The 25,673-nt window shown below is 41.6% G+C and overlaps 2 protein-coding genes across 4 annotated transcripts in view; both read right to left on the minus strand.

The window, feature by feature from the left end:
• LOC121720557 (phosphatidylinositol 4-phosphate 5-kinase type-1 alpha-like) overlaps positions 1 to 11,704 on the minus strand; it is a 22,836-nt gene extending 11,132 nt beyond the window's left edge. Inside the window, exons 1-5 of one of the 3 annotated variants that reach the window (XM_042106804.1) lie at positions 11,578 to 11,704; positions 8,249 to 8,299; positions 4,976 to 5,010; positions 3,005 to 3,094; positions 245 to 375 (exon numbers count right to left, since the gene is read on the minus strand). In XM_042106804.1, the coding sequence (XP_041962738.1) occupies positions 245 to 375; positions 3,005 to 3,094; positions 4,976 to 5,010; positions 8,249 to 8,299; positions 11,578 to 11,623 (353 nt within the window). In that variant the 5' untranslated portion in view covers positions 11,624 to 11,704. Of the gene's footprint in view, positions 1 to 244; positions 376 to 3,004; positions 3,095 to 4,975; positions 5,011 to 8,248; positions 8,300 to 11,188; positions 11,262 to 11,577 lie in introns of those variants that run through there. The other 2 variants (XM_042106805.1, XM_042106806.1) reach the window with 2 other exon arrangements.
• A 545-nt stretch (positions 11,705 to 12,249) lies between these two features.
• ecm1b (extracellular matrix protein 1b) lies at positions 12,250 to 21,929 on the minus strand. Its single transcript, XM_042106809.1, has 11 exons — positions 21,671 to 21,929; positions 21,236 to 21,295; positions 20,866 to 20,940; positions 20,497 to 20,559; positions 20,197 to 20,271; positions 19,823 to 20,091; positions 18,267 to 18,472; positions 17,510 to 17,786; positions 13,825 to 14,039; positions 13,431 to 13,518; positions 12,250 to 13,002 (listed from the first exon to the last, which is right to left on the minus strand). The coding sequence occupies exons 1-11, from the start codon at positions 21,741 to 21,743 to the stop codon at positions 12,826 to 12,828; spliced, it is 1,578 nt and encodes a 525-aa protein (XP_041962743.1). The 5' UTR covers positions 21,744 to 21,929; the 3' UTR covers positions 12,250 to 12,825.
• Between the last annotated feature and the right edge of the window lie 3,744 nt (positions 21,930 to 25,673).

Below are 25,673 nucleotides of genomic sequence, written 5' to 3' on the forward strand. Positions count from 1 at the left end.
CATGAGTCCGTTTCCTGATTCGATGGAGTCATTCCCACGGAAAAAAAAGGATGAACATCCTGTTCACCTGTCTTTACTCAGGCAATGTCATCAAAATCATTCTGCATGTGTGTCTTTGGCATATACATATTTGGGTTCCCCCACCGCATTTGTAGCCTTCACAGACAGTATGTACATTACAGGTTTGTGTCCTTCCTTACATCCACACACACACACACACACACACACACAAATCTGAACTGACCTGGGAAAGAAGATGCTCTCTACGACGACAAAGTCCTGCATGAGCACATCTCGCTCGGCCTTCTGACTGAGACTGCCCACGGTGTACGTGATGCCCAGCTGGATCGCCCCCTTCAGAGCGGAGGAGGTCGTCTAGACGGACAGATAGACAGACGGACGGACAGACAGACAGACACAGACGGAAATTAAGGGCAATAATACACACAGCAGCACACACACTTAATAACGATACTTGATTAACATTCACAGATGCTGCTTAGGAGCTCTTGTGCAGCTCAGTGTAGTTCACCCAGGCAGAACAGACACCATGGACACAGCACCCAGCCCATACGGGGCAACGTGGGATGACCTAATCTGCACCATGGACACAGCACCCAGCCCATACGGGGCAACGTGGGATGACCTAATCTGCACCATGGCGAGGAGGGCAGCACGGAAGCTCAGAGACGGAGGCGGGGGGGGGGCGGGCGATGCTGGGACAGAAGGAGGAAGTGAAAAGATGGGGAGAGGGTGATCTGATGAGTAGGTATGAATGATGCATTATGGGTGTTGAAAGATCGGGAAACAGATGTATGAGTCATCCTCTTAGAGAAGTTGCGGTGTTTTTTTTTGTTTTTTTTTAAATGATGATACATTGATTTAATAATGGGGACCAGCGTCATCTTTGGTGGTGGATTACACTCGGTGCTGCTTAGAAACGACATTCTCGAGACTCAACAAAAGTCAACATTGATTTCCATGGCAGCCAAGCCCGATCTTCAAGCAGGAGAAGGAAAGGCTGTCTCAGTGCCTGTTCACACCAATGGACACACAATGAGTTTACTACAGCAGGCAAACTAATAATATCCTGTCCTTGTAAAAAAAAAATTGTAATTGAAAGTTTCCCTTTTCATAACGGAAGGAACTAGAAGATCCTCCAAAACAAAGTCTGTTGTGTAGGAAGCAGCAGAAAGAACATACTGGCCACAGCCTGCCACATCCAGCAAGGCCCAGAGAATTACACAGAAACTACTCCCCACTCTGTATAAAGGCCCAGAGAATTACACAGAAACTACTCCCCATTCTGTATAAAGTACAAAGACTGTGTGCAAGAGGTTGCACATAGTATTGTCAGTCTAAGATGACAGTTTGCAGACATTGGGGACTTGTTAAAGAAGGCGTTTAGAAGGCACCACCTAGGTTCAATTTATAATATATTCACTAAACAGCATCCCTGAGGACTTTTAATTGCATTTAACTGCCTAAATGGCTAGCTAGCTGTGCAATATGGTGGAGTTGGGGTACTTGAGCAAAATATGAAAGCACTTAAATCTTGGTGGAGTCTCATAGATGATAATTGCAGACAGTTGTGTAAAAAGAGTCTTATATATATGCTTACTTGTCATGTACATCTAAGTTGTACACAAAACACCATGTTGCAATTGTTTGACACCATGCATTTACAATCTGCTAGTCATACCAGACCTCTTAACCCATCCAACCCACTGCAAGGACTCTGTTTCTGGAAAGCCCATCTCTTCTCTGACTGATCTGCAGGTTGGGCTTCACAATCACACACTTTTATGCCTACAGCAAAGGTAACCACGTCTCACACACTTTTATGCCTACAGCAAAGGTAACCAGGTCTCACACACTTTTATGCCTACAGCAAAGGTAACCAGGTCTCACACACTTTTATGCCTACAGCAAAGGTAACCAGGTCTCACACACTTTTATGCCTACAGCAAAGGTAACCAGGTCTCACACACTTTTATGCCTACAGCAAAGGTAACCAGGTCTCACACACTTTTATGCCTACAGCAAAGGTAACCAGGTCTTCTGCCTGCTGTTTTCAGCTCTGCAAACTGTCCATGTTGAACTGATCAAGTTAAAGGATAAATGGATACAGCTATATGTTAACAGAGATGACTGTCCATGTTGAACTGATCAAGTTAAAGGATAAATGGATACAGCTATATGTTAACAGAGATGACTGTCCATGTTGAACTGATCAAGTTAAAGGATAAATGGATACAGCTATATGTTAACAGAGATGACTGTCCATGTTGAACTGATCAAGTTAAAGGATAAATGGATACAGCTATATGTTAACAGAGATGACTGTCCATGTTGAACTGATCAAGTTAAAGGATAAATGGATACAGCTATATGTTAACAGAGATGACTGTCCATGTTGAACTGATCAAGTTAAAGGATAAATGGATACAGCTATATGTTAACAGAGATGACTGTCCATGTTGAACTGATCAAGTTAAAGGATAAATGGATACAGCTATATGTTAACAGAGATGACTGTCCATGTTGAACTGATCAGGTTAAAGGATAAATGGATACAGCTATATGTTAACAGAGATGACTGTCCATGTTGAACTGATCAGGTTAAAGGATAAATGGATACAGCTATATATATACGTTGAGGAAAACAGGGAGGTGCAAACATCTCTGAAAACCAAGTGAAGCATCAAACATACTGCCGAATATCAAATCCATACAATATTTTCCCCCACTAACAGAGGATATGTTTAATTGAATGCCCTTTAAATGACATACGACAATATGTATGTCACACTGGAGTCTAAGAAATGTTAAACTACTCAGAAACAACTGCGGTCATAAAACAGAGTGTACCCTGGTCAGCACAGTATTGGGGCCTGCCATTCTACACCCAGCAAACAGCCCCTGCCCAAAGTCCCCCTTGATTGTGCCGTTGCCGCCCCCCCCCCCCCTCTCTGAATCCTGTGGTGTGTGACCTTATGCTGACCTTTTTGTAGGTGGTCTCTCCAGTGGGGTCCACCCCCCTGTGTCCGATGGTTTTCTTCAAGGTCTGGGAGGTGCCTGAGGAGCCCGGAGCCTGGAGAGGAGGAGGAGGAGGAGGAGGAGGAGGAGGAGAGGGAAGAGGAGAGGGAAGAGGAGGAGGAGGAGGAGGAGGAGGAGGAGGAGGAGGAGGAGGAGGAGGAGAAATAGGTCAAGAGTGAGTTAGGGTTCAGCCGATGGACGATATCATCATCCATCGTGATGGTTGACAGGCATCACGATGGAAAGCAACCATGGTGATGCCACGCCCCCACATGCCAGTCACTAATTCCTGCTGTAACAGGCTAAAACATAAAAAAACCTTTCCCTGAAAATTAAATTGAGCCTACTTTAAAGGCTGTCAACCAAACAGTTATCACGTATTAGTCTACCGTCTTGTAAAATAAAAGACTTATTAGTCTACCCTCTTATTCAAATAATTCCTGACAATGACGTGAATGCGTAGCCTAATTGTCTTTTTGTAGCCTACATGTCTCGCAGGCCTATAGCCTACATTGGACGTAATAGGTAGCCTAATGTTTTAGCAGAAAATATAGATTTGTTATTGTTAGGCTACGACTAGGACATTCTAGCGCTCAAATATTTGTGCCAAATGCGTCCTTCTCCTCTGTGTTAAAATAAACAATTTCTTTTGTTAATTATAGGATCAGAAGGTAGCCTATTTGTCTTTCACTGTAAGGCTTGTATTTCATGCGTTTAGCAAAAGTCCCAGACAGCAGCGGAGTGGTAATCGGGATTGGTTATTTGCAAAAGTGTTTTTACTTCGCCCTCCTATATATAGCCTCTTTACCTTCACTTCCCGCCGCCCTCATATCAGCATAGCCGGTAGCCTGATAACGTGGGATGCTGCATTGTACTAAGATTTTAAATGAGTGACCACGATAGTAGCTTTTTTTTTTGCTGGGCCCAGCGAAGGCTGGCAATGTGTAATATTCCGCTGGTTGGTGCACACGCAAGTGTCTATCTGTCTTTCACAACAATTTTCTTGGAGCAGATCTTCCAAACAACTTCGGTAGCCTGGTCAGTATGTCTCTCTTAGCTGTCCACTTTCATCAGGCCGTATAGCCTAAATAATATATTTTTTATTTTTGTATGTAGAACATTATAAATGTATTTCTGTACAGACATAGCTAGGCTATAGGCTAATTAATTAGTGTTTACCACACTAACCCCCCCCCCCCCCCATGATATCATCGTCCATCACAATGTTTTACTTTACACATCGTCAATGCCAATTTAAGCGACATCGCCCAACCCTAGAGTGAGTGAGTAACATAGATGGCACACTGCGAGTTTTGGTCTTTACCTCTCTCTCACACACACACACACACACACACACAGTGCCTGCTTTCCGTCCACACCCCACCCTAACCCACAGGGGACACAACACACACAACACACACATACACACACACTGTAGGTGTGAAGCTCATATTGGCTGGGCACAGTGAAAGTGAGAGCTTCTGTGTGACTGCAGCCCATCTCAGGGCGATGAGCCATACTGTGGTTTTCACCTCTGTCTGGAGCACCAAGCACAGACCACATACGCCCACAACATTGACTTCCACTCTGCTACAAACTACAAACAGCTGCTTGTTTCAAGCAGAAATCAAGTTTAGACACACGTGAGTTCAAGTGTGTACGTATAGCGTGTGTGTGTGTGTGTGTGTGTGTGTGTGTGGAAGGGGACGGGTTTAAGCTCAAGTGTGTGCGTATAGCGCGCGCGCGTGTGTGTGGAAGGGGACTGGTTTAAGCTCAAGTGTGTACGTATAGCGTGTGTGTGGAAGGGGACTGGTTTAAGCTCAAGTGTGTACGTATAGCGTGTGTGTGGAAGGAGACGGGGTTGTCACTGGTGTTTTACTTAAGTGTGTACGTATACAACACACTGTCCATTCTTCATAGATGCCCTTTGACTCACCTCAGGTGAGGCCAACTTCCGGGATCCACTGGCCCCTAGAGGGAGAGGAGAGGAGAGGAGAATATGAGTTTCATGGCATCTATATATTGTACACTGGTCCAAACAGTGCATGATAATAATGAAAAACTTAAAGATCTTTCATGTCTTTGCTGTTGAGAAGAACAATCAACACCATAATATTATCAGTACTAGGGCTGCAGCTATCGATTCTTTTTGTAATCGAGCACTTTATCGATCGATGAATCGATGCATTTTTAAACAGCCAAAACAAATAATGCATAACGAAAATGACATGGCTGTAAAATAATCAATTGGCACAGATGTATTTATTCTAACTCCAACATTTGGCTCCAAGACTAAGCCCATTTATTGCAATTTACCTATTTAGTGTTTATAAGTGCCAGTGCCGACAATTAAATAATGTTCAAAATGCGCTCTGTAAAATTGCAGCCTCTTGTGCATGAACAAAGCTGTCCATACTATGTTGTGAAGTGCTGGGAGGGAGAAGAGGGAAAGCAATGTAATGTATTAATATGCACAAGTTTCATGCTGTAATCTAGACCTGACATCAAAGTAAATATCTGTTTTATGTAGATTTCTACACCTGCAGCATTTGCCATTAGGCTACTAACAAATAATTTTACCATTAGGCTACTAAAAAAAAATAGCCTACCATTAGGTTACTAACAAATAATTTTACCATTAGGCTACTAAAAAATTATTTCTGGGGTGAGCCTATTTGCTATGGTAACCTAGCAACCTGTGTGTGTACGCGTGCGGTGCGTGAGGGAAGATGAGGGTGCATATGTGTGTATAAGAAGGGGTTATTAAGCTTACTACTTAAAAACATCAAAGCTAAACATTACCGGTATATCACGACATCACTACAAATATAGTATGTGATTAAAATCAGCCAACATCATTGTAGGCTATAGGCTACGCAGATAGGGTAGATAGCCTACTTTATTGACGCTTGGTGAAACAGCATGGAGTGGATGTTTTCGGTTCAGATGCTTGTGTTCTTTTCCTTTTTGAGTATGTAAAGATCCCAAAACTTTACTTGAAAACTTTAGACATTCTCTGCCATTTATGGACATCTTGACTCTGCCATCGCGCCAGCTAAATTCAGAATGTAGCCTATCAAGATTCACGCGCTAGTGGTGTGCTTCCTGAACTCAAATTCCTGCGTGTATAGTGCGCTTCATAGGAATTTAACGAGGCTTCGAGGCAGGGTTTTTGCCATCGTTTCAGCCCTAATCAGTACAGGCTGCAGTACACTCACATTCCATTCCAGACAGGCTACATTGGCTTATTTGGTGATGGTAAACACACACAGGCTTTAAAACCCTTCACCTAAAAAAGGTACTAAGACAGAATATAAGAAGAGCCAAAATAGCAGAGAAAGGGAAGTACCACAGAGCAACATCAGCAGCATGAGCAGTGGAGTACCACAGAGCAACATCAGCAGCATGAGCAGTGGAGCTCTATTGATTAGCTACTCTCTGCTGCTCTGGTTGGAAGAGACCTTAGCAGGTATGTGCATGTGTCTCAGAGAAAGAGAGTGTGAGGGAGAAAGATTGTGTGTGTGTGTGTGACAGAGAGAGAGAGAGGCTACACTCTCCACCCTAGACACAGCAGTCAGAGACACACACACACACACACACACACACACACACGCCTTCATTCCTGGTACGTAGGCTTGCTGATTGTGATTCAGAAGGCAGACTTCTGCTGCAGTCTGTGGAGGCTGCAACACACAAATGTGAGCAACATGTCTGCAGGTCACTGAAAGGCAGTCTCGCTGTCTGACACCTGCATCAAAACTACACGCTGGACAATCACAAGCAGACCAAAGAGTGTGTGTGTTGTTACTGCGCACATCAACGATAGACACACACGTGCATGATAACGATTAACATGCTTCTGTTTCAATAGGAAAGAGTTTAAAGTCTGAAGGTGTGCTTTTGTGTGTGTGTTGTAGGTACATTCCTGGGCACCCACTGAAATGACTTTAGGCTAATATTACAACAGAGTGGCCCTGTGTCTGGAGTGTGTGTGGGCTGAGACAGAACTAAGTATGGAGGCAACAGCTCGGCAGACGTGTCGGCAGCGCACGCAATCCCACCCTGACCCCATTCTCCTCTCCTTTCCACACACACCTCCAAAAAAAGCCATAATTGCTACCGATCAAGAAGATATCTTAGTCATGCACATGGGTATGAACAGAAAGAAATACAACAAGGTTGAAAACTGGCCAGGACGACAAGATAAATTTACATGCAGACAGCAGTACGGCTGAATATGTCTGATTAAAAACACCATGACGCACAACATGTTAAAAAAAGACCACTCAAACACAGAGTCAGAGACAGACGGTATTGCTCAAGTGAGCCATCAGAATCTGCACCAGCCATAACAAACACATGAGGATATCTGACAACATAAAGTATGCCTGGCAGCTTAAAAAGGGCAGGCACACGTACGCAAACGTAGACACATACACACAAACAAGCCGGACAGCCAAGCAAGAGATTTCAGCTCACTCCTGTGCCGCCTACCTGCCAAACAACCCCCTTTCTGGCTGTGTAACCCATGGCAACGGCTATTTTCGCAGGGGAGGCGAATCAGGCTGCGCAGAAGCTACCCAGCTCAGGTGGGCGATTGGGGGCAAAGTTAACCCAAGGACAAGCACTAGCCTTGAGTCGTCATCCAACTGCCTCGGCTGTCCATGACATAACTTATCTACACGAGAACAGCGCTGCACGCTGCATTGATGCAGTTCTGGTTACTACAGAGGGCACAGGATGAACATACCAAGCTCCGTGTCCAGCAATTCTACATAGGCAATCCCAACCACTTAACCTGTTTACTGCCAACGGTGCATATATGCGCCCACAATGACTGTGTTCTAGAATGCCAAGGGTGCATATGTGCGCCCAAGGAGTGGTAACCGCCGCGATAACATGTAGCCAATTAATGCAGAGGGCACAGGATTGACGTGCCAAGCTCCGTGTCCAGCAATTCAACATACAGGCTAGCCCAACCACTTAAACCACAATAGTACTTCATCTGGAAAAGGATATGAGCTGGGTATGCCATGACAGCACTCATTTGAAGCATTAAAAGTCTAAAGCAAATAACTCATAACAAAGCCCTATTTGGGCATGGTAGGGCAGTATCCAACCTCAAAGTGAAGCTATGCGTGTTCCGTACTGAGAACACACTTGTGTCTATCACAGCAGAGCACACAGCACAGCAGGACCATGCATGTACCTCCGAGAGAGGCCCGGGAGACCAGCATCCTCCAGAAGGGGGTCCTCGGGTCTGGGAAAGAGCAGCATGGGGTGACACCGGACAACGTCAGGAATAATACTGAATCAGGCTAGTAGACTATATATTCATGGAGAGAAAAGTGGTTGAACCTAAACAGAAGGTAATGTCCTTCTGCCAAACAACCATCTCTGTTCAGCAATGGCTCTCTGGCTTCATATCGTTTGAAAGCACTGATGAAGTCGACAATGTCAACAAAACAGTAACCAAAATAAATCAGCTGCCAAAATATACACACACACACACACACACACACACAGTAATATAATTCCGTCTTGGCCATACAGACACACAGAATACTTATCCACCTCAGAAAGACCTCCTTCGACTTCCAATTCAAACTTGGTGAGGTATATAGGCTAACAACCAGCACGGCAAGGAATTAAAAGCATCCCTGCCAGCATATTCCTGGACCAAACTCCTCACGTAAACAATCTGCCAAAAAACTACTTTACACTAATGTGCAGTCTGCATGAAGGACAACACACACATATTCACATAGGCTTATTTGTTTGGATGGCAGGAAATGTCAATCAAATGTCAGTTTTAGTAAGCCTGTGTGTGTGAAAGTAATAATGGGTCATCCACACATTTTCCATCAGGGAGATGAAAAGTGTGCTGCTTCTCGACCCATTTTATCCTTTATATATAGAAGCAGATTACATCTTGTGTCTATCTATGCGCGCGTGTGTGTATGTGTGCGTAGAAGGCATACAGTGTGAATATAGAACTAAGAAAGCTGCAGTCTGCAGGATACACAATATTGGATTTCTGCTTATATTTTCATTGGTTGATGCCAATTTTTATTTCCTTTAAGGACCTCCTGAATTTGAATTGAGATATTACTCTTATTGTAATGGCCTAGGTCCAGTTGTTGAAGATACAGGTACAACACTTATCACTATTATTCATTCTACCTTAAATGTATACTTGTATAAGAAATATAGACTCCCATGAAAAATAAGGAATTCATTGAAGCATGGTGTAGATGTAAAATATGCAATGTGACGCATGACATTTTCAAATAAAAATGTAGGCTTAGATCATGAAACTATAAGTAGGTTTCCTCTGAAACTCTAATAGATTGTGTCGATTGTGCAGGTATAATATGCAGGAATTTCATATCTGCTGATACCGATGCCGTACCATTTACATTGTGCAAATCCCTATTAGTGATGACTAAGCACTGAAACCTCCCAAGTCTACTAAGCATGTGTCAGAGATTAAACATTGGATTGATTAACAGAAATATTGGACTGAGATAGATAGGTATGCGAGTGTGTGTGTGCACGCGCATTTGCCCAAGTGTCCACCAAGTTTAGGTTGCCATAAAGCACCCTACTGTTATTTTTACAAGGTATCCACAGCAGCCCGTGGACAGTCATTCTTAGCTACAGGGAGTGTCTTGATGAGCCATAACTTCCCATCTAACCACTGCACTGAATGTCTGGTGCACTTAAAAATATATCTCTCAATTCACAGATGGCAACCATTCTTAGCTTGAGGAAATTTCTAGCCAATGCTTGCCCTCTGGAAATGATGGGAGACCAGAATCAAAACAACTATACGTCCTGAATGACATCACAAATAGCCACATACTCGGTCAAGAAGATGGATAACAGGTGATAGACATGGCCAAAATATGAATCTGGTTGTTCAGAAAATGCATTATGACAAACGGCACTTCTGATTGGCTAGTTAAGTCATTTGGCAAATCTGAATCCAGCTGATATGATCTTCGTGACAAGTCATTAACTTTGAAAGAATGGAATGAGAGTCAGCAGTCTGACTGCTCATTTGAGTAGATCCAAACATACACTGGCTAACTGGTGTTGCATTGTGCTAGAGAAAACGTATTTTACGTATGTAACAAATCACACAAAAAAAACCAACATAGCTGATAGAATGGCATTGACAGATTGGTGGGAAAAGCTGATGTTTACGCCGTAACGTTAGTGTTTGTCACTATAGATGTTTGTCACAGTACAAGACCAAGACCCTGCTGCTTGGATGTTGATTCCACATGCTCCGAATGCCAAACGTGGCAGTTTACAGAAAATAATACTAGAAGGAAGCTTGTTGAGGTTCAATTAAATAATATTTTTCAAAATCTGCTGTCACCCTATACAAGGTTAACTATGTTCGCTAACGACACTCGATTGACAATGTTACTCTATCGTACCCGAGAGCAATAGCAAATTAACACAGAAAGCTAGACACGTTTTGGTTGGTTTGCATTTGTAACCCCAATTGAAATACGCGACGTTAGCTGGAGCTACATTTGGTTTAAGTTAATTGGTGTAGCCATAGTTATACCATAGATACATATACTATCACACACATATATATATATATATATATATATATATATATATGTGTGTAGTTATACCTGAACTAATCCTTGGCTAGCATCTCTGCCTCAACGAACCATAACGATACGTTAGCGTTAATTGGCCGATTTAGCAAACAAGAGCAGCTAGTTTGATAACTTGAATCAAACCTTTCAAGTTAGCAATAAATCAAAAGGGAAAAGACAACATGTCCAGTATGTCTATTAACATTTACTACGTATCAGACTGCCAAACATGCCTAAACCAGCGTAATTGCTAGTTAACGCATGTTAAGCGATATCAAAGTTAGCGACAGCTAGCAACTAACGTTACATGTAACTTAACGTTAACATAACAGCATAACGTTAACGTTAGCTTAGACATGACCGAGTAAACAATAGAAATAGGATAACCTTTTGGCTAGCGTTAACTCTAAACTTGCATTTTAAACGACATTACTTGCTTGGCAAGGGAATTCCTAGCTATTATGAACAGCAGTTATCGGTAAACAAAACATTAGCCAAGCTAACTGTTAATGCGAAACTTTGCTTACCAGCCGAGTTCGGACAGTCATCAACAGCTAATTACTAATATAGTACACAACAACCAGCTATCGCTATGTGGTCACAGATTTTAAAGAGATAACGTTTGCTGACTACGTTCCCCAGACATCAAAATATTTATCGCTAATGTTACCATTGTAAAACGAAAAACTAGCTAGCTAACCGCTGTGCTACCTATAAAATAAACGCAAAGATTTGCTAACCACCTGACTAGCATACTAACGACCGAAACCAGCACATAACGTTAGCTCTGTACGCGTCGTGTTCTTCCAAAAGTAATAGTTAGTCGTAGTGTAACGTTAAAAGACAAATGACATCTTGCATTCTTTCCTTACTGTAGGTCTACATATGAATGTGATCCTTTTGTTCCTTTATTTACCTGTAGGAGCAGTCGAGCCCGAGTCAGCTGCACCGGCTGTCGCCATTTTGCTTTGACTTAGCTTCCCACACTGTTGACCAGACTTCTACGCTTTTCTGTAGCGCAGATCCCGCTCGCCGACTAGCCTACACCCCGACCATTCAGTGTAATTTAACCCTTCCCTCACTGAAAGTTTTCCAGTGTCACTGGCGTACTAAGTTTGTGGAGTTTTTGTTTGCAAACTGTCTGTTTCGTTGTTTAAAAATATAGGCTAGCCTACGGACAAAACCACTTGAAGACATGACTTGAATTTAGATTATTCAGAGTGGGCTAACCTAAACTAAATCAATAGCCTATGACACATATCACCATGAATAGCTGCTAGCCTTACCTGTTGTAGCCTACTTCTCATAATTCAAAGGGTAATCACAAGACGGGACTTGGCCTGGAATAAAATGGTCATGGTAGACCTACACCCATAAACTATAAACTGCATCATCATAGGCTAGATAGATAGATAGATAGATACTTTATTGATCTCCAGGGGAAATTCAAGGTCTCAGCAGCAGCATACGTAATGCATTCTTTAACAGCAGAAAGAGTAATTAAAGTAAAGTCAACAGTGCAACAGTGCCAGGCTGCCTACTATTCAAAAATAAATGAGAGAGAAGCATGAAAGATGACTAGGCCTACTGTCAGTAAAAAAAAAAAAAAAACTTTATTTGTCATTCATGAACATTTAAATTCCAAAGACTCACTAGGCTAGACTATACCACACCTTACAACAAAGTTAGGAATGTTGCTTAGGCCTACAGTGCCTATTTTGTAATTTTTAATCAAATTTGCAAGTAGCCTAAGAACTAGTGGTTATGCCAACAACAACACTAAAAGACAAAGTAACAACATCTTTCTGATAGTTTGAAGAGAGGTCTTTGTTGCTCATGTTTTTGAAAGTAGGTAAATGTTGTATTTATTTGTGAAAAGGTGAAAGCCTAGGCCTACTGAAATGAACTGGCCTTGCATTTTGAAATAGCCTTGAATAATTGTTTACAAACCTCAAATGTAATTGTGTATGATATACCTAAAATATAACAGAAATATAATTTCAAAGTGTACAAAAGTAGTATAAAATATAAATTGCAGTGTGTCAGTGGCAAGTATCATATTTCATAGGCTCCTGAATTCGTTTTACTCCAGCGTTTCTGATGTCCTCTTAAAATAAATCAACACTTCATCTCCAGAGAGAAGAGGATGGCAGGACATAGGGAATCAAATATGGACCAGAGGACACCTTCTTCTCTTGAAACTTGGAGTTTCTGCAGCCTCTTTGATGGACTTCAGCAGCAAATCCGAGAAACATTTGGTGGGATTTGGTCCACAGCAGTCTGGGGTTACCATAGGAGAGAGAGGTTTTTCTGAGCATTTCTCCCTTTGCAGGCTGTCCAGCTGCAAGAAAAACAAAATGGCAGTCAGGGAAAATACAACATTTTAATTCAGATGATTATCAACTTCATTTTAGATATTGATAAATGTATGAGAGTGCGCTGTTAGAGAGGGCTGACATTATATACAAATTCCTTCCTGGGAAACACACCCATAGCTTTCCTGAAATGTAGGCTAGCTGAGCTACACTGCGCTGAAAATAAATATATCTTCAGTGTTGAAGCCAACATTTTAAAATAGACAGTAAATAAACAACATATTGAGAAGAAGTGTTGACGTCTGCTGTTGCAAACATCAAAAAAGTATCATGTATGATTAGTCTATTGTTCTTCAGTGTTCTTCCCTATCACTGGAGCTTTCCACATCCATATATAAAACAACATTGTTGGCTGTTTGCTAAATGCAAGACACAGGGTTGATGCACTACTTACCGTGTCCTGCAAACATGCATGTCTCTGTTCTTGCACAAGGTGGCAGCACTTTTTCACAACACTGGCCACGGGAACCTTACCCTGTAACCTGCAAAGCAGTCACACCAGTTGTTTACAGTGCTATTGTCATGTTTGTCTATGAGTCATATCCTTTGTGAAAACACATTCTCTATAATCTCAGTGAGACAGTGAAACATGAACAACAAGATGTTGCCATCACGAAAACGAGAACTGAAAGTGCCAATTCAGCACTATTGAATAAAATTAGGACTAAAATTCTATTTCCAAATATTTGTTCCACAGCAGCCATCATTAAGAGTCTTGTGAACATATATTAAGCTCGATACAGAGACACCCTCTCATAGATCATGCATTTTCTGTCAAAATATCTCACTTCTTGAGGATCTTGTGTGTTTCACAGACAAGTTGAAGATGTGGAGGGACTCTGTTAGATGCCCTCTGCAACAGTTCAGCTTGGTAATCTGGATGGGGCGCTTTGGAGGAGAGGCAGGAGAGGCGCTCGTCTCCCGCTGGCAGCCTGCAGCACTCGTAGTGTTTGGTCTTCACACCGTGCTCATCCTGGCAGAAACGGTTCATCTCCTCTCTCCACTACAAACCACAGAGAAGAAGGGAGGAAAGGAACAGAACAGAGAGCAGAGAGAGGAAGGATATTAGTTTTTTAAGCTCATTTTAGGGCTTTTTGCCTTTAATCAGATAGGACAGTGAAGAGTGACAGGAGGCACTTGGACCTGAATGCAACATAGTGATAACATTTACATTTAGAGTACACTGTGTTGTAGTTATCAGATCCAGTGAAGTTAACATTCATGCTCACACACATTACTGTGGAGGACCCCAATAGAGGATCCCCTTTTAGAGGATCCTCTCCAAAACGAGATGCTGCATTATCCTTCAAACCATTGGTTCTCAAAGTGGGGTCCGGGGACTCCCAGGGGTCCGCAGCACATTGTCAGGGGGTCCCTGACAAAGTTTGCTACAAAATATGAAATTGTCTTATATGGTGAAAAATGCTACAGTATCAGTATTTGCCCAATTGATCTGCTGATACGTTACATCAATACGTCAAAACACTTTACTATTAATTAACCGCCAACAAAATTAAAGTTATGTGAAGCAAACACTATGTGTTCAACACAATAGGCCTATTTGACAAAGAAACAACAAAAATCCTACATACTGTTAAAGTTTGCTAACATGACTTTTGTGGTATTAGCACTCTATGTTTTTAAAGTAACATAAACATCTAACAGAAAAAAGGCTATACAGTTACATGATTAACTTAAGTTTTATGTGTTGCGATTATGAGGGGTCCTTGGAGAATTTTCCACTCCATAAGGGGTCCCTGGCCCACAAAAGTTTGAGAACCCCTGCTTCAAACAAATACAAATTTCAAAGAAATACACACAAAAATGCATACAAACACAGAAACACTGCTATCAAAGCTCAATCTTTTATAACTGCTAAGAGCAAAGCGATCCTCCAAAATGCATACAATCTGATGGACAATCTACGGAATGTCCTTCTGTATAACCGGAGTCATTATCACGTGTAATGTAAATGTAGATTTACTATGAAATGTCTTTGTCAAAGCACAGTAGTATTCATTCAGACAGAGTACACCTCTGTTTCAAAACAGACTGGAATATCTCAACCAATGCAGACATACATGTGTAGAGAAAATGAATGAGTTTCAACATGCCCCTGTAACTGCCCCAACAGGATTTCTTTCTGCAATAACTGTGGTGAGTCATACCTAACCTTTCCCCAAAAAAATAATTTCCATTATAATTACAAAAACATGCCCTGTTCCCATGAAAGGAATTTTCCCATGAAAACAATGGCTGGCATTTGTAAAACTTCCCACAAGCAGGAAAGAGTTTAGCTTACTGACAACCCCCATTCATATTTATGTTTATGGATAGACAAGGCCTTATCCATTTCAGAAAGGTGGCTTAAATTGGACATTAAACATTTTAGGCATAATATGTAACACTTGATGCACAAAGGAGGAACAAATCTTCAAATATACTTCTGACATGTTTTAAGTTAAAAAGAATGAATCATTATACATAGTTATTCTTTTAGACACAAAGACACAAAATAGTCAGTATAGGAGACATCAGTGAAAGACTCTCACACACAAGGCTGGTCGCCTGTGGCTAAGGCTCAAAGATCAGACAAACGGATTAAAAGTTACAAGTGCTGTCGGGTCGTGTGGACTATTTTCCAATGTAGTGACTGTCTTTTGCCACTCGATGGCCTCATTTGTTAGCCTGGAAAATCCAGACCCTGGTAATCTAGAATGATTAAGGGTCTGGCCACGAATGGGGCCAGAGGGGCGGCAACAAGCATGTATTTGAAAATCTCACTGCACGCAATTGGATAACACTAGACCAATTTACTCTGAATGATTCCGGACTTCGACGCAATCGGATAACACTACGACCAATATTTACTGTCCTCCAACGTTGCAGCGCTGTCTTCATCAGTTTAGCTGGTTCCCCGGGATGCAAGGGATAAAAGTAACGCGCATCATTGCTCATTGCCAGAGTATCTCGCAGAGACAATTCCATTGTGCTCTCGCAAGAACTCTGGATTTCCAGGGTACTCATTTGTACCTTTTGTGTTATTTGTGATGTCTTAATTTGCTGTAATTGATTGATTGATTTCACCTGTGTGTTTATTTACTCAGTGGTTCATTGGTTTGGGTATTCAAAGACTTCTGATTTCCTGGTATTGGTAACAAAGAATTCTGGCCTGTTACCTTCTTTGTTCTTTTTTGGACCTTTTGCCTGTCTGATTGACTGAGATTGCTTTATTTGTGGATTATATGAAGAGTGGTTCCAAAACGCTATATCTCCATTTTTAAAAACATTAAAAAGGTATGTAATTTAATTGTGTATTTTCAGTAATATCAATAAAATTGCAATTGTGTTGTTTTGATTGAGTAGGATCAAAGAATCAAACCATACCCAATTACAGTTCTACTGAAATGACTTGGAAAACAAAATGTAAAAAAAAGATTCATGAAATTTCATTAAAATGGAGGATATAGTGTTTTGGAACCAAACTCTTCATTTGCTTGGCTAATGGACTTTGACAATCTGCCTTGTTTGTGGGTTATTAATGGACAATGGAGAAACTGCCTTATGTTTTGGTTGTGGACTTTGATTTTTTCATCTGAGTAAAATCACTGCAAGCTCATCTCGCCTCTGACTCCTACACTTCTGGTCCTGACTGGGACACTTGATGGTGGTTCAGAGGATTGTTCCATTATGCTCTGGAGACCTGTGTTCAGGACCCGGTGTTTACGTAACCCGTGACAAGGGTTTCTTTGGATGAAAGGGTTTGCTAAAAGAAAGCATCTACAATACATATATATATCTACAAAGCTCAACAATATATATATATATATATATTATATTATATATATTATTAATATATCCGTTCCTGTGGTAGTTTTGGGTCGTTTAAGAGGGGTCTAAAGACATTCCTATTCAACATATACTTAGTTGTTTAAGCGCTTATGCGTTATGGTTTATATAATGTTGTTTTATTTTAATTGGGCTGTTAATTATTTTGACATTATTGTTTATTATTGATATTCTCCTTAATGTAGTCTTAGCATGTCATTGTTTTTATATTATTGATTGAATTGACATTATTGTTTTATTATTGCCTTTCCCCTTTTTTACATTGCTTTTTATTAGGCTATTGCTTGAATTGATTATTGTGTACTACAACTATTCTCCTTACTATATTTGACCTACATTTTAATCTGTTCCCTGTTCAATTTTAAATATTAGTATGTTGTTTTGTATTTATGTGTCGCTTTGGACAAAGGCGTCTGCTAAATCCATAACCATAACCATATATATATATATATATATATATATATATATATATATATATATATATATATATATATATATATATAGGTATAATATATATAGGTTAATAAAGGGTATATATAGGTATAATATATACAGGTTAATAAAGGTACTACAAAAGTATTAGCATTAGCTAGTAGTAGTAGTAGTGTATTGTTATTATCATACCTTCTCATCAGCACAGGCCAGCACTTCCTTTTTCCCCTTGCAGCAGCGCTTCAGGCCTCTCTCAAGGCGGTTGATGGCTTTAGACTGACGGGCTAACCATCCGTAGCCGCCGCGAGGCAGGCAGCTGGCGACATAGCGTGGTCGCAGTTTCCGCAGCTTACAGACCCACTTGATGTTGGAGGAGGTGGGTCGGCCGGGTGGAAAGCTAATGTCTGGGACGGATGATTCTCGTCTCAGGGCCCGTGGAGCAGCGGCGGCAGAGTGCCTTGCGTCGAATCTGGATATGAAGCCATACATGTTCATCCCACAACACATCACCATCATAAAGCATTGCTTGGCCAGTTACTCCTGTTCTGCCCTCACACTGTGTGCTTCACAAGAATGCATTTACATATAAATACAGATATTTTCATTTTTTTTCTAATATAGTCATCTCACTTGCATAATCTCTATGGTGCTTCAACATGCTGATGTCTAAGTTCTTGACTTTCACCTCCTCTTTCTCCCATTGTTTACACCCATCCTTAGCAACCTCAGTTTGTTTACACCCATCCTTAGCAACCTCAGTTTGTTCACTGTTCTTAGTCATCCCCCATGCCACTCTACCCCACTCATCAGCTCTCGATCATAAAGTCAGTATTTTCTCCTTTTGTCCAGCTACCCCCCCCCCTCTTTCTCTCTCTTTGTCTCTCTCTCTCTTCTCTCCCTCCCTCTCCCTCCCTCTCATTCTCTCTCATTCTCTCTCTGGTTCTCTGACCTGTTGCAGTTGTTGGTGAAGGTGAAGGCTGAACCCCTAGGCAGGAGTTCAGGTCCATAGTAACGTGTGGTAGACTTGTAGGTGGGATTGGGGGCCTCTCTCTGAAAGCAGTTCAACCTGGCTTGGGCCCGCAGCTTACAGCAGTGATAGTGTCTCGTCTTCACCTTGAACTCATCTTCGCAAAACTCTTCAAGGGCCTTCTTCCACTGTCAGACACCACACAAAGTGTTTGTAAGTGTGTGTGTGGGATGTGTGTTTAATTGTCCCTGTGTTTGTGTCTCTTGACCTTTTCAGAAAGACATTTTCCACATTTTTTCTATGCTGGTTGTTATTTTTAAGGATGCTTGTTTTTTTCTAAAATGTTTTGTTGAGGTTATGACCTTGGGTACTTTTTACACTATTACTATAAGCAACCTTCCAGACTTTTGCATGATTTTTACCGACATACCAATGGTTTTCCATCTGGAAAGTCTGTAATGATAAAATACTGTTTCCCAGACCTGGAAAAGTATCGCTATTTGGGTAAAAGTCATGAAAAAGTGCCCTCAAAGCATAAAGACAACTGGACAAAGCAGACTGATAAACCAACAAAAAAAACTCAATATCTCAGCCTTCATTACTGAGCTATTTACATTACATTACATTACATTACATTTGGCTGACGCTTTTTTAGCCAAAGCGACTAACAACATGGTATTTGGTCTGGATTTCCACAGTGCTGGCATAGCAACCCGTCAGCTGATAAGAAGCAGGCTCACCAGCTGTTTCCTCTGACTGTCTCATAAACAGGCCAAAACAATGAAGAAAACAAGAATCCTGATTGGCTATGAACCAGGAGGAGGGCGATTAATGTGCCAGATCACAGGAACACATTAGGAAGGCCAAGATGCAGGGCACTGTAACATCTAACATAGCTTGTTATCTGTTCACATAAGATGAAGGTCTATGACCAATGAAGGATTTACCATATGTATTTTGCTGCACAAGTTACCTAAAAAACATAAATTACATGTACTCTATTTCCTTTTCCTGAATTGTACCATTATATTTTCAACTCACCTTTAAATCAAATCTCCAAAGACTATTTCGGGTTTATGCGCGTGTGTGTGTGTGTGTGTGTTTATGCGTGTGTGTGTGTGTGTGTGTGTGCGTGCGTGCGTGCGTGCGTGCGTGTGTTTGTGTTTGTGTGTGTTGTGTGTGTGTGTGTGTGCATGTGTGTGTGTTGTGTGTGTGTGTGTGTGTGTGTGCGTGCGTGCGTGCGTGCGTGCGTGCGTGCGTGCGTGCGTGCGTGCGTGTGTTTGTGTTTGTGTGTGTTGTGTGTGTGTGTGTGTGCATGTGTGTGTGTTGTGTGTGTGTGTGTGTGTGTGTGTGTGTGCGTGTGTGCGTGTGTGTGCGTGTGCGTGCGTGCGTGTGCGTGTGTGTGCGTGTGCGTGTGTGCGCGCGTGTGTGTGTGTGTGTGTGCGTGTGCGTGTGCGTGTGCGTGTGTGTGTGTGTGTGTGTGTGTGCGTGTGTGCGTGTGTGTGCATATCTGTGTGCATGTTTCCACCATTACTCACTGCCTGATGAGCGCAGCACAAGGTCCTGTGTATGTTCTGTTGCCAGCTGCCCTGACAGCACTGCTGACTGTACCAGCCCTCGGTGCGGTGAATGGCATCAGCTTGGCGGGACAGGTGGCCAAAGCCAGTATGAGGCAGTGCACCTGGAGGGTACCGCGGTCGCCCACTGCCATGGAGGCAAATTGCCTGGATGTTGTCAGACGTGGGGCGACCAGGGGGGAATGGAACACGAGGTGGTGCATAGCCACGGGGGCCAAACTGACCAGGACCTGTGAGAGAGGGAGAAGGAAGGAGAGAGAGAGAGGACCATATTTAGTAATGATGCTCAGGCTCGTTGTCGGATCCAATTCTCAGAATCACATGATGGTGTCTACCTCTAGGGGGGAGATCCACTTCAAACTCATCTGTTATCTCCCTCTGTGTTGTGTCTGGGCCAGAGTAGTTGGAAACTAAGAACAAGCAAACACACACAGTTACACAAGCAAACACACACACACACACACACACACATAGTTACACAATGTGGCTGTGTCCGAAACTCCAGCATACCGTTGTACTCATCTCACATGAGCTATTTTTGTTTTGTTTTATTTTAGCTACAGTTAAGACCTGTCATTATGGAAAGTAGTCATTTCTCCTGACACTCCTTGAAGTTGTCTCATCATAGTACCTACCTTTCTCCTTCAGGAAGTCAGGTAGATCAAAGGTTACCTCCTTTTGCATCAGGTTGTCTGTGTCTAAGGGAAAAGAGTGGATGCTTTTGTCAAGCTTTTGGAGGAACAATCTTAGCTCTGCAACACTGCAGTTGTCCTAGCTAAAATCTGATACCAGCATGCAGAGTCAACCCCCCCCAAGAGAACTCAAGGTTCAGTGCTTCCCAACATTCATTGTCATATTCCCCCAGCACCTCAAACTGATTTCTTTTCACATTCTTCTAATATAGAGCTATCAGACAATTTCTAATAATTATGTCCACCCAAATTATATCATACAAAGATAAAATAGGATGTATAGAAATATGACAAAAGTGAAACAATTAGTACCTTCCAGACCCCAAATATCGGCCAGATCAAATGTAACCTCTCTCTGGGACATGTCTGGGTTGGGGTCACTGCGGCCTAGAAGAGGATGATATTGAGTCAAATAGTTTTTGTCTGTCCTATGCTTTTTAGATATTCTTGCTCTGGTAGTCTTGGGATCAATAGTTGCATTTAATCAAATGTCAAAAGTTAAGCTATCATAATAAACCTATTTAAAACAAATACTTGTTGCAAAGTGGAGAGCTGAATGATCACAATCTGTCCTCTGAGACATTTTAACACTCAAGTGGCAGGTCTGTAAGGTAGCAGTCTTGTAAATATCCTCCGTCTTCGTCATATCCTGTCATATATCCTCAACATGCACACAACTAACCTGCTCCAAGTAGTTCACTCATGTCAAACGTTGCCTCCCTCTGACCCATGTCTTCAACATCTGGAGATGAACATGTGAAATAGTCTATTTTACATCTGCGAAATACGTTATATAACAGCAAAAGTATCCTGGTAGAACAGCGAGCGAGGCCGGGAATCATAACATGACAATTTCTCAGTAGACTAAAACAAAAACATAGATAAGGACAGATAATTAATAATTATTGCAGTATTCCGCTAAGCATAAGAAATGTCAGTGGCCGGGCAAAATGTAAACATTAAAGTTATGAGTAGATAATCAGTCAGTTGTAACATGTAACATGAGCCATGTTGTAGCCTAGAAGAATTATTTATAGGACTGACCTATCGAATGAAAACAAAAAAGGCCAACGGAAAATGTGCACTAAAGAGCATATAAAAACATATTACTACATACCGCTCGAAGCACTGGCCAAAGCACCAAGCCAGATGGCGACTAGCATATGTCCCAACATCTTTGTCTGGGCCATAGCTTCGTAACAAAACACAGCAAACTGTTGCGCTGCCGTCCAACGTGACAGACCTAGCCAAATGGGGACTGGTCCACAGATATCCCAAGTTCAGGAAACGGATATAGGTCAGTCTGGTGGCAAGTCAAAGCAACTGACGTCTGATTAAAACCGTTCCTTGCGTCTGCCACAGAGCGAGACAGAGTGCGCGTACTTAGAGCGCGCATAATTTATAAGTGTTTGGAGATGGGAGGTTAAGAGGAGGAGAGTTTTCGATTGTGAGTCATAGCAACTCCTCCAAAAATGTATCGTCACATGAGTTGCATGCAAAGGTCTCAAGATCTATTACATACTGACTCATAAACTCATCCACAGCGGGTTAGTCGACGAAATAGCCATGACTGACCATGCACTACTGTTTCACAACAGTATTGACTTTTGTATATCATACTAACTATACTGCACATGTGTTCAGAAAACACTGGCATTATTCGGAAGGTTGGTCCCGTATGGGGCCATGCACGCATTCCTTTCTACCATTTTCTTCTTGGCAGCCCTTCCTAGTCTCATCCATTCCCCTTGCAGCAAGCCAGGCCATCATATGGAAAAGAATCCAGAACCCATCTTTGTCATTATTTACCTAAATGGCTTTGAAATGTGTAGGCTATGTCTTCAAGAGTGTGTTTTGATCAAACACACCAAATGAAATAAAGCATCGTTCAATGTACTGGCTAATCCAAAAGACACTCTACTACCATTTTATTAACTGATATTGTGATAAAATCACTGAATAGCCCCCTTCCCATTTCTCTTAACTACCTGTCCTTCCTGTCAAAAGTTCAACCAATGACAACGACAGGAAATGTACACATGTCAGTTAACAGAATCACCCTGCACATGCTCTCATGCACACTGGCACGGGCACTGGGGTGTTATTGGTATGCATACATTCTTACTGGGATCTCAGAACAGAATACACCTTGTGTACTGAAATCTGACAAATATGCCAACATCCTTTGTTAATTACTTCATGTGAAAAACAGTCCGTCCTAAACACTGGCAACAGGTGAGCCCTTGTCAACAACAGAAATGGAAGGAAACCCTGTAGAGGCAGATGGATAGGATGAGGAGGAGATAGGAGCAGGCAAAGACTAGGACCAAATGTAGGCCTATGCAGAAGTGTCCACATATATTCAGGGTCTATGAAAGGATGCTGTTTTTAATTTAATTTGTTTGACCTTTTTTGTATCTACAAATGTTTCACTGCTCTTTCACTGCCATATTATGAAGTGAATGAGATCCAGAGTTCCTTTGAGAAGATGAGAGAAGTGTAAAGAAGGACCATCATCAGTGCAGCACACCACCAATCAGGCCTTTATGGTAGAGTGGCCAGATGGAAGCCATTTTTGCCGGGAGTTTGCCAAAAAGCACCTGAACGACTCTCAGACCATGAGAAGTAAAATCATCTGGTCTGATGAAACGAAGACTGAACTATTTGGCCTCAATTCCCAACAGCGTGTGTGGAAGAAACCAGGCACTGAGCTGCACTGGTGTTTGTCCTTTACGCTTTCCTTTCAAAGAAACTTTGAATGTCAATCGTGGTGACTATTGGATCCTTGGTTACTTGTCTGACCAAGGCCCTTCATCCCGGATTACTCAGTTTGGCTGAGCAGCCAGATGTAGGAAGACTGTTGGTTGTTCCAAACCTTTCCATTTGAGAATGATGGAGGCTACTGTACTCTTGGGCACTTTCAATGTATCCTTCCGCAGATTTGAGTCTTCACACGACCCTGTCTCACAGGTCTACGGACAATTCTCTCAACCTCGTGCCTTGGACCTTATATGAAGAGATGTGTGCCTCTCCTAATAATGTCCAGTGAATTCATATAGGCACAGGTGGACTCCAATCAAGTTGTAGAAGCATCTCAAGGACCATTGATAGAATGCACCAGAGCTCAATTGAACAAGCGTCATGACAAAGGCTCTGAATACCTATGTAAATGGGATATTTCTGTCTTTTATTTTTTAGAAATGTACAAAACACTCCAAACGTCTGTTTTGTTTTGGAGTATTGGAGTGTTGGAGTATTGTGTGTAGACTGATGAGGAAAAAAGGAATTGAATGCATTCTAAGATGAGTCTAAAAATTAACAAAATGTGGAAAAAATTAAGCGCTGTGAATACTTTCCATACGCACTGTAGATGTTTTGAGTACTTCACAATGTGGAGAGAAAAAAAGTGCTCAAGTAAAGGTCTGGCCTTTTGTGTTGTGTTTGGGCGGTATATTCTTGTATAGCTCTAATCCTACTTGAAGAATATCTCAATTCAAATGCAAGCACAGGCCTATCCTACGAAAACATGGTTTGTCCAATGTGTTTTGCACTGAGTAGGCCTACATTAGTGTGTAACTGATTCAAACATAATCAGACCATTTGATGGATGTGTTTGTGATAAGACAACACAGGGTTTTGATAAATGTATAGTTTTGACTTCATTTTGCAAAACATCTGAGGGTTTCTGCTAACTTGAATGTGATGTTGTGTTGATTGTGTGTATGTTTTGAAACTGTGCCAGTAGTTTTTTTTGTGATTTTCTAATCCTGCATACAGGCAGACGGACAAATCACACCAATAACCTTCCGCTTTCGGGATTTGGTGCCCAGCAGTCTGGGGTTACCATGATGGGAGCATTCTCCCTTCGCAGCCTGTCCTGCAGGAGAATAAGATGGTGATCAGGGATTATGTAGGTTCTCCTCCATAGTTGACGTCATTCATTTCAGATATGACTGAACGTGATAACAAACTATAGACAATAAGCACATCTCATATTTCATAGATAAATTAATTTTATGTAAACAACTCCAAACTATGCAACCAATCACATCTATACCATTGAAATTGTACAGCAACGTTATACTTTAGTCTCCACATGCAAACACACTGTAAATAAACAACAAAAACTATTTAGAGATTCCCCTCATTAGCAAATATGAACTAACCTAGCCATATTATACAACTAGTCTTTTGTTTTAGTGTTGCTTTTTCACAGACATTTTTCAGATCTTTGTAAAGCCATTTTGTCATGCTGAGGGCAAGACAGTGATTTCAAGGCACATAGTAGATTTAACTGGACACCTGATTTAACTGGACACCTACTCTGTAAGTGCATGTTGTGTGTTATTTCTGTATGCTACTGAGACCCTTGAATTTCCCCTTGAGGATCAATAAAGTATCTATCTATCTATCTATCTATCTATCTATCTATCTATCTATCTCTAACTTGTCACTAGATGGCTGCACTATTTCAGAACACTACCCGCAGGAAACCCAACATGCTGTTGCATGCAAATGAATAAAGTTTCTGCTACAAAGCAGTTAGACGAGTAACTTAGTGTGCTGCTTCATGTTTATCTGAACAAATCCTTTGAGAAGAAACATTTGCCTTAAGATTAATCTTAGAGTGAACCACATTATGAAGGAAATGGTATTTCAAAAGGGGAAATGTGGCAATTGTCACACAAGGAGAACTGAAAGTGCACATTTAGCACTACTCGATGACTATTTGACCTGTTTTAACCAAAATTCAAAGCAGACACAAAGCAAAGTGTCTGGTGAAGACAAATGAAGTTATGCATACACCATACCATTGTTTCGTCCATGGTTTCGTCTCTTATCTAAATCTGACCATGGAGTTGACTTTGGCGGAAAGCTGAAGGTGATTGCTGATAGGCTGTCCCAATCAGTGGCGCCTGCACAATCCAATCACGTTTGAGAGGGAAACAACAAATTGAGGGTTTCCCAGATTTTTCTTTTTTCCTTTTTTTTTAGAAGAAGTAACGGGTACTCACGGTTATGGATAGAAATGTAGTGGAGTAAAGAGTACAATATTTGCCTCTCAAATGTACTTGAGTAAAGTCATGAGTACTGCCCAAAAATGATACTCAAGTAAAGTA

This window comes from Alosa sapidissima, chromosome 10 (genome assembly GCF_018492685.1).
Source record: "Alosa sapidissima isolate fAloSap1 chromosome 10, fAloSap1.pri, whole genome shotgun sequence".
Lineage (NCBI taxonomy): Eukaryota > Metazoa > Chordata > Actinopteri > Clupeiformes > Clupeidae > Alosa > Alosa sapidissima.

Coding starts and splice junctions, on each gene's coding strand:
- ecm1b (XM_042106809.1), bottom strand. CDS start 21,743: ATGGCCCAGACAAAGATGTTGGGACATATGCTAGTCGCCATCTGGCTT. Junction 20,560..20,865: donor CGATATTTGGGGTCTGGAAG/GTACTAATTGTT, acceptor CTTTTCCCTTAG/ACACAGACAACCTGATGCAA. Junction 17,787..18,266: donor TTCACCAACAACTGCAACAG/GTCAGAGAACCA, acceptor CTTCATATCCAG/ATTCGACGCAAGGCACTCTG.